Raw genomic sequence first — 13,322 nt, 5'->3', positions numbered from 1 at the left:
TAATCTATACGTCATAAAATAAAGCGGTTTGAAATCTTAAATGTGGAAAGCGACTGTGTTTGTTAATCATGGATTGATACATTTTTAAATTAATAATATTTACAGTAAAGTTTGGGGTCAGTACAATTTTGAATGTTGTTTCTTATGCTCACTGAGGCTGCATTTATTGGCCAAAATGAAAATTTATTTTATTTCTGTGGTGGCAAAGCTGAATATCCAGCATTATTTCTACAGTCTTCAGTGTCATATAATCCTTCAGAAATAATTCTAATATGCTGAATTAGTGCATAAGAAACATTTCTTATCAATGTTGGTATCAATTCTGGGTTATTTGAGGAAATTAGATTTTTCTTTCAGGATTGTTTGATGAATTGAAAGTTCAAGAGAACATCATTTATTTAAAATGGAAATCTTTAGTAACATTTTAAATGTGTTTACTGTCACTTTGATAAATTCATGCATCTTAGTTGAATAGAAGTATTAATCCCATGTAAAAAAACAAAAACCTGCTGACCTCAAAGTTTGAACGACAGTGTACATTTTTTACGTTTGTCTCCTGACACACACACACACACACACACAATCCCATAATCATCTAATAAGCAGGATACAAATACAGCTGTGTCAGTCGCATCACTTTTATTACAAATATAGTGAGATTCCAAACACCGCAGAACTCGACTAAGAAAAGGCCACATCATCATCATCAGTTATCCTGCTCCTTTTTACTCACACGACTGTTAAGATTCGTTATTCAAAATATTACATTTCAAATTGTTATTTTATTAATAAATCACAATCAAATGGTACTCTAGCAAAAAAAAAAAAAAACTAAAATAAAAAAGTCATTAAAAAAACTCAAGTTTCAAAATGTGTCACCACTAAATTCATTCACCCAAGAGAAAAACAGTAATACATTTAATACATCATATTAAAAAACAAAACAAAAAAAGAGAGCAAAAAACAAAAGAAAATTCAGTTTTCTAAATGGCCAGCAGAAGGCACTGCATGGCTCTTGAGTAAATGCACTTAAGAGAGATTCTAGGAGCATGAACCACAGAAGAAGAGAACAGTCTGGCTCATGCAGGAAGAAACAAAAGCTTGTGAACTCAGAATCCATTGGCTCCCACATAAAAGTCCCAAACTCTCTTTAAACCGTACAACACATCACTCCGCAGGGGATGTGGCCATAGTGAGAGATTTCTATGGCCATAACACTCTGATCCAACATTAAAACTGTTTTTAATAATTAAAATATCTAAAATTGTTACTGTTTATTTGTGTATATTTTCTATCTCAACGCCATTGTCAGGGATTAGAGCTAATTATGAGCCCAAACCAATAACGTTAGCTTGCTTTGTGCCAGATCCAGTCCAGTACGTATTAACAACAGTAAGTGACCACATATAAGACATAACCTGCCTAGAGGTGTCGTGTGAGTTCAGCGTCTAGAACTGGCAAAAACGCAACATTAAAAACTGAAGACAGACCCTATAACATCACTAAAATGCACATTTGTCAAGAATTGCTTTTGTGTCCATGGCAATTTTGCAATGTAGCGAAAATGCTCAACTGAAGGTATTCAAGAAAGCTGAAATCAGCTTCCTGCACACACACACACTATCCACAGGTTACAGAGCAAATAGCAGAGTCCTGCAGAAGCGCTCAAAGCAGTCAGCATGTTCGGCCTTACACTTTATGAAATGTGCTGTTTCTAGACATTGTGCACCTTCGAGCAAAGCTTGTGTCATGAACAAAACCGGCGTTTGTCCAGCGAAAGCATTTCAAATCATTCATTTTTGACGGCGATTAGAAACCTGAAGCATTTAATCTCATGTATTTGTGCCACTGTCACAATTTATTTATTTATTTTTTGGGATCGATTACATGTAACTGACACTTTAAAGCACTAAAGTGAACTATATGTTGTTCTGTAGGCATCACATGCATAAAGTGCGCCTGTATGATTTTGTTTTTAATAGTTATACTCTTTGTTTGTAGGGGTGTTATTGGTTCCAGGGTTCTCTAATTTCTTCTGTTCTTCTAGAAACATTTAGAAAGGCACAGTGTCCATTTATTTGTTTGCAATACCCTTTTTGTTGCCAAATTTCTCCATTATTACGTTTTTTTTTTGCTGTTTTGCTCCCATGATTTTTCCCAATAATAACTCTACTCCAAATCCAAGCCCTACCAAACTTAAAAACCCAACCAGAACTTTTACTTTTCTCTGCCTCTCTAGTTGGAGTGAGTGCATCACCCACTGCTGGTGTTCCTACAAAAGGACACAGCGCTTCTTCGGTTTGGTCTCCGGAGGTTCAAGGGCAGCGAGTATCGCCTCGTCGAATACATTTTTCAGGCCTCTCTGTAAGAAAGAGATCGTAAAATGAAACATCATTTGCAGTAGGTCACGTGGGTGATAAGCAAGGAAGGCTGTTATGTCATCATAGGTGTGTGCGGCTGCTCTTTTAACCTGTGTGAGGGCGGAGCACTCCACGTATTTGACAGCTCTGAGGTCTCTGGCCAGCTTCTCCCCGCTTTCAGGCGAAATGGGACGCTGCTTGTTTTTGGCAAGTTTTTCCACAGTGTTACTGTCATCCCTCAGGTCAACCTGAGTGCCCACCAGAAGGAATGGAGTGCGTGGACAGTGGTGAGAGATCTCCGGTACCCACTTAGAGAAAGAGAGATGGAAAAAAAAATGAATGGTGAGCTATACATCATAGCACAATCATCCCAACAAATTTAGAATTACAAAGTGTGCAAGACTGAAACCATCAAATAAGCCAATTTTACCATCAAATACGAAATGGTGCCGACAAAACAATTTTCTGAAGAATCTCAATCACTTTATATGATGAACAGATGGAATTTAAGCTCTTGTTCATTTATAAAAATTGATCAGCAAACATATTCAGAAGTACTTACTTGATGAGTGACAAACCTCATTGGTTCTTGCAGAAGCTCAAATGTGCTGCGCAACACTTGAATGATCCTCATTGGTTCTCGCACATCAAGCGAACAAGCTTGAGCTTCCGTTTACCTCAACTGATGTGCGTGTGAGGTTTATAAGAAGAAAAGCCTGTTCATTATGTATAACGATAGTCTCTTCAGAAAATATTGGACTCAATTCATATCAAGCGGTAGTTGCGTGGACTGACAATGGAGGGATTGAAATCTTTCAGATTTCATTAAAATATCTTCATTTGTGTTTCGAAGATGAACAAAGGTTTTACAGGTTTGAAACAACATGAGGGTGAGTAATTAATGAAAGACATTGTGTGAACCATCCCATTAAAGCAAAAAACAAATGTGATGTCCGCACATTGATATAACTGCTTTAATTCATTGCAACATCTCAACCAACATGACCAGCCTGACAAAGACCTGTTGGTCTAAACATTGCAATTTTGTCTTTTTTGCACACAAAAATGATCCTTGTCGTTTCATAACATTACGGTTGAACCACAGGAGTCACATATTGCAATGACTATTTAAAATGATGTCTTTCCCACCATTTTGGGCCTTCGAAGTGTTAATTACATTGCTGTCTATAAATGTGAACAGAGCTCTTGGATTTCATTAAAAATATCATACTTTGAGTTTCTAAGATCAACCAAGATCTTAGGGGTTTGGAACGACACGAGGGTGAGTTATTAATGACAGAATTTACATTTTCGTGTGAACTAACCCTTTAATCCATGCTGACGAATTTCTACACACATTTTCCGTTTCAGTTCTGCAATGTTTAAAGTGAATTTCATGTGACTATGGGAAAGGGTGAGTGTCATTAATTAATGTTGACCATGCAATATACCTAAATATTAACCTTGATCTAAAGAATCAGAACATGTAAGAAATGTTTTCAGTAGATTACAAGTAAAATTCAAGGAGGAAGAATCAAGGATGATTGACATGTCACAGAAGTTATTTCCTCCCTGAACTCAGTGTGTTTTGTTTTTGCTGCCACATATATAGATATGAAATATCAATTTAAGTTATGTTAGAAGACTGAAGTAATATGGCAAACATGAAACTACCACTGTATATGCATAGAAAATCAGTTCCACAAATAAGGTGTTAAACAGTCATTCTATAAAACTATTTGATCTCGAAATGCTGCAACTGATCGATCACATACACAAGATTATATACTCATTATAAAAGTCTAGATTACATTTCAGATGTATTTCTAAGTAAAACAACAACAACAGTTGTCTTATATTCAGAACTATATGGCAATAGCAACATATCTTAAAGAAATAATTAGCTGAAAAGTGAAAATTATGCCATAATTCACTCACCCTCTAGCCACCCTAGGTGTATATGACGAACACATATCAAAGTTATATTAAATAATATCCTGGCTCTTCCCACCTTTGTAACGGCAATGAATAGCATCGGAGCTCCAAAAAGCAACTCCATCCATCATAATAATTAAGACTCCAAAACCCTCTACGCACACCTTGGCAATAGAGCCGCCATTGGCTAGTACATTTTTTTAAATGACACAGCTTTTTATGTTAAGATGTGATATGATCTTTAAGCGCCCTTTTAACATCAATCACTCAAGCATTTATGATAGAACTTGCGTAATTAGAACTAAAATGTATGAATAAGGGACTTCTGGTGACATCATCAAACTGATGGAAGCTTGAAAGATCGGTTCTTCAACAAAGTGATAGAATATAGCCCCAAAACACAAGAAACTAACTCGAATTACCATCATCATCGACATGGAAGAGGGGGCTCAAGCACATACTAGGTGAAAACAAAGTCAGCAACAGCAATCCGAAAAATAAGAGGGAGAAGCACGGGTCAATGTCTGCCCGGATGATACTGTAATGGAGCAGGGAGGCACCGACAAAACTCGAGGAGATTGTCAGCCTGGCTATGATTCTCCATGTGTTGCTTGATTTTAGGAGAGTCAATTCTGATCAGCTAAAATACATAAAAAAGAATATAAAAAACAAAACAATGATCAATTAGAAGAAGCTGAGAATCAAATCTTGGGCTTGGAGTACAGATCGCAAAAGACTGAAAGCGTAATGGCGGAGGTTCTGAAAATTCAAACGCAGTTAGAAGAGAGGATAACAGACCAAGAAGGCCTTTCGCAACAGAACAACATCAGGATTTATGGGGTCGCAGAAGGGGTGGAAGGTAAATCGCCATCTATGATTGCTTTTGTGGAGGATATGCTGAGGGAGAAAACATCGCCATCCCTTCAGATTGAGAGCATGTCGCGCACTCGCTCCATGCCTGCCAGAAAACACCCCGCCGAGATCAATCGTGGTGAACTTTCTCAGTTACAGAATGAAGGAAGAAATCATTGTCATTCAGCACCCTGGGACACTGATGGAACAAATTCAATATCTCACCTGGCGCACGGCTGGTCAGAAAGTGGAACAAGGTTGCACCAGGGACATGCCAAGCTCCAAGGAAAAGCTCCAGTATTTTAGACGGTACCCTGAAAATGTATTCTTTTGAGTTGAATTTGTTTTGTTTTTTTGGACACTAGTGTGAAACCATGGAAATGGGTTAAGCCATTTGAATAGTTTTGTGATGCTAATGTTATAACCTATACACGGTGTGTAATGAATGTCGGAGGACAGCTGTCGAACTGACATGAGTGCAAGCTGTACTGCCAATGTGATAAGTATAGGGGGTTCTTTCCCCTTTGGACTGAAGGTCTTCCCTCAGGGCCATTCTGTTTCGGCTCATTCGAGGTCAGAAAAGAGACCTCTTTATTGGAAGTCTTAAAGTTTTGGTTTTGTTAATGGTTTTTCAATGTTTTCATTGCGTTACAATTCTTCATTTGCTGTTTACTTCGGTAAGGGGGATGTCTGCTCATTTGCTGAATCATAGGAAGGGATGCAGAAGAAAGTGTGTGTTAATGGAAAAAAAATCCCATATCTTTTCATGTATATGTGGTGGTCAATCCAATTAAAAGAAGCTACATTTTCACCTAATTTAAAGAGAAAGCCCAGATTGCTTTCTTACAAGAGATACATCTTTCACACGTAGAACACAGAAAATGGAATAGGTCAGGCTTTAAACATTTTTTTTATCCTCTTATAAATCTTCCCATAAGAGAGGATTGGCAATACTAATATCAAACCAAATAAACTTTGAACTTATATCTACTATCATAGACATAGAGGGTAGATATGCTATGATAACAGGACATGTAGAGGGCTCCTGGTTACTCTTCTCAATGTATACCTCCAGGGTCAGATAGGTATTTTTATAAGCATATATTTGTATTTATGGCTACTAATTCATGAGGGATTACAATTTGAGGAAGGGACTTTAATGTTAGATTGAATCGTAGATTGGGTTCTTCTGGGAGTTCTTTAATTCAATCCAAGCCTACAATGTAAAAAGAATTCAGGCCTCCAACTGAAAATATTCTAGTGGCTGGTGGTCACATCTAAAAAATATGTATATGGCCAAATTGAATTTCTGTTAATTAAATTGCATTAATTCACAGAAATTCAATTTGGCCAACTGACAAATTTAGATGTGATCAGCCACTAGAAAACGTTCAATTGGAGACCTGGATTTTTTTTTTAAAAACAATTTTTTTTACAGTGTATAAGTAAGAAAATTATCATGAAAGAGCTGGGGATAATGGATGTAAAGGCTTTACTGGCTATTGGACATTTATGAATAAGGAGAAACTTCAGAGCTTTCACATGCTTATAGGAAATAATGGGCTAGAGAACTAAGACTTTTATAGGCATCCTCAATTGCATCACTTTTTGGAGCATACTATAGGAGATGTATCAAGTCAAGGAGAAGAAGGGTTATTAAAAGTGTTTTTTTTAGCCTATCAATATCGATGTCTGTAAAAAAAAAATATATTAAGATATTGTTATAAACCAAGCCAAGCGGGTAGACATGTTACACATAAAGGAGAGATGGGAGGGAGAAGGAAACCTGAGTCTTTCGGTAGAGGAATGGGAAAGCCTATGCGAATCACAATGGAAAACTACACATTCTTTGTTCTGGATAGAGTTTGCGTGGAAGGGTGTTTCTAGGTGTTTCTCCACACCTGCTCAGATCAGGCATATAGATCCAATTGTTAGCAAAGGTGCAGGGTCGACAAGGCAAACCCCATTTTCTGGAGCAGTCTTTCTATTAAAGGTGCACTATGCAACTTTTCCGTCTGCTAGAGGGCACCTACTCAAAACAATGGTGTAGTTTGATGATGCCAAGTTTGAGCGCATAACCTTGGAACATGTGGTCTTTACCTCACAGCCAGTAGAAATTAGTGTTATGGATGTGATTATTAACATTACTGTAGTATGAAGCGGAGGAGGACCGAGTGTTGTGGAGCTGAGCAAGGCCACTGGAGTGATTGTTAAAGGGTTACTTCAGCGATAAGCATATAGCTTTGTATCAGTAGAAACCCTGGAGTATATTGAAATGATTATTCTTGATCATTTAAATGTAATAATTTAATCAAGAAATTATTGGTTTGATTCCCAGTGATTTTCCAAACTAACACCTGTTCAGAATACTAACAAAAGCAAGTAAGAAAGCAATAAAATAGCTGCAACCAACTTTGTCTACTGATGTTAATGCTTGAGACATTGGGTGCGTTTACATGCACACCAGTAAACGGACAATGCAAGTAAACCGCGTTTACATGACTACTTATATACTGGGTTATTTCCTTGTAGTACTGTCAAAAATAATAATGTCCGTATATCTGACTGAGTTTTTCAAATGTTATGTCAGTTGTGATGTTAAATAAAGCATGCACCGTGTCAGTGGGAGATTTACGGCTCATATTAACCCTTATGCAGTTATGAAACATTTTTACTGAACCCCTTCTACTTCTGCTATATGTGATGAGAATAACACATCTTTAAAATTGTCTAGGTCTTAAACGAGTCTGCGTTTGTGGTATATGTCCTTATTTCATGCAAAACGCTAGCTCGCTCTGTCTGGATGCGTTTAAATCTGCTCTAAATTTGCGTTTTTGTCACCTATAACACATGCGTACTTCAACAAGCTGACAGAAAGCAGGTTAATGTGTTTACATGCAGCGCGAAATCGAGGTAAGAGGCAAAAAACTACCTGTTACGACCGGTTTATGCTTACGCCGTTTATGACCTTACTCCGATAAAAGAAAACAGGTTACCGCGTTTACATGACCATGTTCATTGTCGGCTTATTGGGCATAATCGGCTTAAGAATGGGTGCGTTTACATGCACATTGTTGGTCATTCAGTGTTTCTGTAAAAAGACATTGGGTCTCATTCATTAATAATTATGCAGATTATTTCGGATTTGGGAACTTCTCATGAAAATTCTCTGCCTGATTCACAAAACGTGCGTACATATACGAATTTGTTTTTAACCTCATTCCGAGGGAATTTAGAGTATTCCGAATGAGCACGAGGTTAGTCATTTGCATAAAACACACCTAAAAACATCTCCATATAAGGGCTTTCTACATACACTTTCCTTACAGCCACTTTGTCACTCGTCAAACTTGTCGCTGTTTACAGATGCGTCTTACCCGCCTGCTCAAGCAATCCCAAATGTGTTATCACAAGACACCTAAAGACACCTTTTATAAAGACCCAGATTACAGAGCTCTCATTAGACAGCTGTACATACGCATATATCTGCGTTATTCAGAGAAACCCCACAGCTGAAGCTATAACACAGCTTTTCTTACTCTTTTAATGTATATGTTTGAATGTATTTAAGATTAAATTAAATTCTATTTAATAATTTGATTAAATAATTTTATATATGGATTGTATAATAGAATTAATGCAATATACTTCAATGTAATTGGTCATGTTACGATGAAATAACTTCTTAACACGAATACAAAGCCATACAGAGTAAGTTCTTTTGCGTACATGTGGTTTCAGTTGTTCCTTTATTTTTTCGTAAATTTAGAAAAAAAATTGAAATTTTGGGTGAATTGTGATTTGTTCTTAAAATCGTTCGCATCACAAACATACGGATGCTTAGTGAATGAGAACTAATAATACTGATGAGATAATATAACACTACTAGTTCTATTACTAATAATAATAATAATAAACGTGCTAAATTCTGGGGTGAGATGCTGGGCTAATGAACATTAATATCATTGTCTGCATTTGCTCAAACTGACAGCGAGTTGGGCTCCTTCACACTTCAAAACTCAAGCACTCGGTCAGAGTGTAAATATATCAGTGTTAAACTTACACTTAGCCTCTAACTCAAACACTTGCCAGTGAAAAATGTAACAATTTATTAGCTAATGATAGACATTATTTAGTCACCTAGCATGAAAATTTACTCACCCTAATGTCGTTCCACACCCGTAAGACCTCTGTTCATCATCGGAACAAAGTTTAAGATGTTTTATATGTTAGTCCCAGAGCATATGCAGTCACTGCCCACTTCACTGTCCATGTCTAGAAAGGGAATAAAAACATCATCAAAGTAGTCCATATGTGACATCAGTTGGTTGATTAGAATCTCTTGAAGCATCGAAAATACATTTTGGTCCAAAAATATCAAAAACTATGATTTTATTTTTGTCTCTTATTTTATTTTTGAGCATTGTTGTCTCTTCCGCATTCCTCCAAAAAGATTCAAACGGTGTGAATCGATCAATGATTCGGGTCCCCAATGTCACGTGATTACAGCAATTCGGATCACGTCAAACTGCTCGAATCACGTGACATTGGCGACCCGAAGCATTGATAGATTCACTGATTGATTAACCGTTTTAATCTTTTTGGAGAAACACGGAAGAGAGGACAATGCTGAATAAATTCATAGTTTTTGATATTTTTGGAACGTGTATTTTCGATGCTTCAAGAGATTCGAATTAACCAACTGATGTCACATATGGACTACTTTGATGATGTTTATATTCCCTTTTTGGACATGGACAGTGAAGTGGGCATTGACTGCATATGCTCTGGGACTAAAATATAAAATATCAAACTGTGTTCTGAAGATGAACGGAGGTCTTACGGGTGTGGAACGACATAAGGGTGAGTCATTAATGACATCAATTTCATTTTTGGGTGAACTAACCCTTTAATGACAATTTTCCTTTTTGGGTGAACTAACCCTTTAAGGACTTCACACAAATCTGGAGCGAAAACCACCGACAAACATCTGAAAAAAGTTTCTTCATAAATCTGATGCGTGTCAGTAATGAATGTGATTTTCAAGTACGCACTGATCAGGTTAAATAGACCACAGAACTATTCACATGAGTTCCATTCTCCAAGTCCAGCAGGAAAATCAGGTAATGCTAAAGAGGGTTTTAATGACACTAAACATGTGACGTCAATGTCATGTCATCAAAGTAAAACCTGACTGCATGAAACATACCATGCTGTCAAAGCATGCATCAACACTGTAATGCATCTGTCCATCATACCATGCCAAAGATAAGGGGGAACAGTAAACTGAACATTTTAACACTAAATCATTACATAGCATTAGTATACCACCACTAATAACTGTCAATAAGCCTATCAGAGAAAAAAGCTCCTCCATGTTCTGATGCCCAAAAGTGAGAGAAGCAAAAAAACGCTTAATAAATACCCACCTTCTCTTTCACATTCTCAAAGGAGGAAGGAGAAACAACAGAGAAGCAAACAAGGAAGACGTCTGTCTGCGGATAGCTGAGAGGTCGAAGTCTGTCGTAGTCTTCCTGACCTGAGAGAACAGAAATAGATGCATTTCACTACCACCTCTTCTGCAGCTTTTGAACACAGCAGTCAAGACTAAAGAGAAATTCAATCCATCTTAAAAAACAGCAAGAGGAAATTCATTTTTAAAATGTTTCAGGGATTTTTTAAAAAATAAAAAATACAGTAATATTGTGAAATATTCCTACCAGAAATATTCCTACCAGTTAAAATCAAGTGTTCAATTTTAATGCTATTTTTGGTAACCAGACAGTTGATGGGTTCTACTGACTTCCATAGTAGGAAAAAAAATTTACTATGGAAGTAAATGGTTACTGTCAGCTGTCTGGTTGCCAACATTCTTTAAAATATGTTCTTTTGTTTTCAGCAGAAGAAAGAAATTCATACAGGTTTGGAACAACACGAGGGTGGGTAAGCGTTGATATAATTTCCATTTTGGGGTGAACTATCCCTTTAATAAATCCTGTATCAGTCTGAACAACCAGGTCGGACATAAAATAGTTATCATCTTTATATACAACATAATCAAATGTGTATTCATGTCTAAAGCCGTATCCAAATACCCATTTTCACTCTTCATAATCTGAACTGTGGCATTCACTAGGTAGTGAATAGTGAATAAGCAAATGAGTCAGCGGGTCTAAACACAGTATGAATTGTTACATAAAATGCCTGACACTTCTCTCATGAGTTCAGCACCATGGCAAGATAAAAAAAAAAAAATGAACAGAGGCCAAATTTCCAGTTTTCCATCTTTTCCAGAGCGACAGCTACTCTCCAATGTCTCTTGGCATCCTGTTGATACTTAAGTCAATATTACGGTAACTGAAGATGATGCACTAGACTAGATACTGACTGAACAAATCAGACATCATTACTAAAAAAAAAAAAGTGACAGTGTGGACTGTGGACAATCAAATCAGATTAAATGTCCAGAGTAAACAAAGCCCCAGAACGCATTACCTGCTGTGTCGAAAAGCCCCAGTGTATACGGTTCCCCTCCAATCATCACTGTGACAGCATAGTTATCAAACACCTGCAAACAGAAATATATCATATCACATCACAATTTATTTCACACAACATTACAGACCTTATACTAAACATGTTTCCACAATAATCTAATCAAATATCCTTTAACATACACAAGGCACACAATAGATAATAGCTGCCATTATTACTCAATCATTCGATCACTGTGCCCTCTTCCCCAAATCTCTGACCCAAAGCCCACCACCCTTTACTCCATTACCGTGGGAACATATTCAGAGGGGAATTTGTTGGTTGTATATGAGATGAGAAGGCAGGTCTTTCCGACAGCTCCATCTCCAACCACCACACACTTTATGGTCTGCATCTATATGGCGAGAGAGAAAGGTTGGAAATCACGTTATCACTGGTATTGGCCCTCATGGAATTCAGAAAATAACTCATTTAGGAATCATTGGTTTCGTTTAGTTCCAGCGTTCACCGTCTCCAAAGTTACACAATTAGGCAGGGTGAATGCATTTACCAGAATTGTCAATAAGCACTTAAGTGATGTGATTTAATTTCAGAGACAAAGGCAGGCATACAGAAAGACATCTACAAGAATGTGTCGGATTTTATTTGCTTCCGCATATTAACGCTGCTTAGAGGAAGGCTTTGTCACTTTTTCATACTCGCACTAACAATATCGCCAGCTTATCAGCTTCATTAACGTTTATGAATTATTTTACTTGTTTACATTAGACCTTATTTAAACTGCTCGTATTTATCAATTACTACATTCGAAGCCCAATTTGGGACAATAAAAACAAACGAATAAGTTACCTGATAGCTTAAAAGTAAAACACCAAAAATCATGTTTATCGTTTATTTGAGTCTTGTTTTTCTAAACAAGACACGCGACGTATTTTATTAATAATGAAAGTCGGATTTTACACTAGATTAATTTAATCCTACTTTCTTCCCCTACCAATAAAGTTAAACACTTCACCTGATAAATCTACTTAATTGAATACTATAGTGAATGGCGAAGAAATTGGTAGTTTGTGGTGATTATAGAAAACGAATATAATCGCGAAGTGATTTTTCAGCAGTGAAGTAAATCAAAGTTTTGTGTAAAGAAGGCGACAGGATGCTGCGAGGCTAAGCTAACACGCTAGCACTGCCGAGAGGGCCACAAATCATCCCAAATCAAAACTACACAACGGTAAAGCCTGACTTGGGACGTGTTCTGTTCAACTACAAGTTGATCGGTTAAAAAAAAACATAAAATAAAGCTATAGTTTGAGAACTGCTTACCGTTCCTCTCCGGCGACTAGGCGTTGGTTACGTCCGGGTTTGAGAGTATCAATCTGACGTGAATGAAAGCGAAAAACGTCCAGTTGTAGAGTCTGCAAAAATCAGCCTGCCCACTCTGCGCTCACGCCCAACACAGTGAGACAGGTCTAACTGCAGAACCCATATACGTCACTCACAACAGTCTGAGGGCGACAACAGCGCCACGCCACAGTCTCATGCCGGAAGTGGGCGGAGCTGATTTATCTTCGCATACATTGCTCTATTTGGAGCGTTTCAAGCCCAAATTTTAAACGATGTTAATAATGTCAAGTATTTAATTAATAAGTTCTAATTGAAGATAGATAGAGAGATGATAGA

The 13,322-nt window shown here is 37.2% G+C and overlaps 1 protein-coding gene across 1 annotated transcript; it reads right to left on the bottom strand.

Moving 5' to 3' along the window:
* Positions 1-622: 622 nt before the first annotated feature.
* cdc42l (cell division cycle 42, like) lies at positions 623-13,096 on the bottom strand. The gene is made up of 6 exons (XM_067448431.1): positions 12,966-13,096; positions 11,932-12,036; positions 11,643-11,715; positions 10,577-10,686; positions 2,471-2,668; positions 623-2,362 (listed from the first exon to the last, which is right to left on the bottom strand). Exons 2-6 carry the CDS (start codon positions 12,034-12,036, stop codon positions 2,273-2,275), a joined length of 576 nt encoding a protein of 191 aa, XP_067304532.1. The 5' UTR covers positions 12,966-13,096; the 3' UTR covers positions 623-2,272.
* Between the last annotated feature and the right edge of the window lie 226 nt (positions 13,097-13,322).

This window comes from Pseudorasbora parva, chromosome 7 (genome assembly GCF_024679245.1).
Source record: "Pseudorasbora parva isolate DD20220531a chromosome 7, ASM2467924v1, whole genome shotgun sequence".
NCBI lineage: Eukaryota > Metazoa > Chordata > Actinopteri > Cypriniformes > Gobionidae > Pseudorasbora > Pseudorasbora parva.
This window is presented reverse-complemented; position numbering and strand designations above follow the sequence as displayed.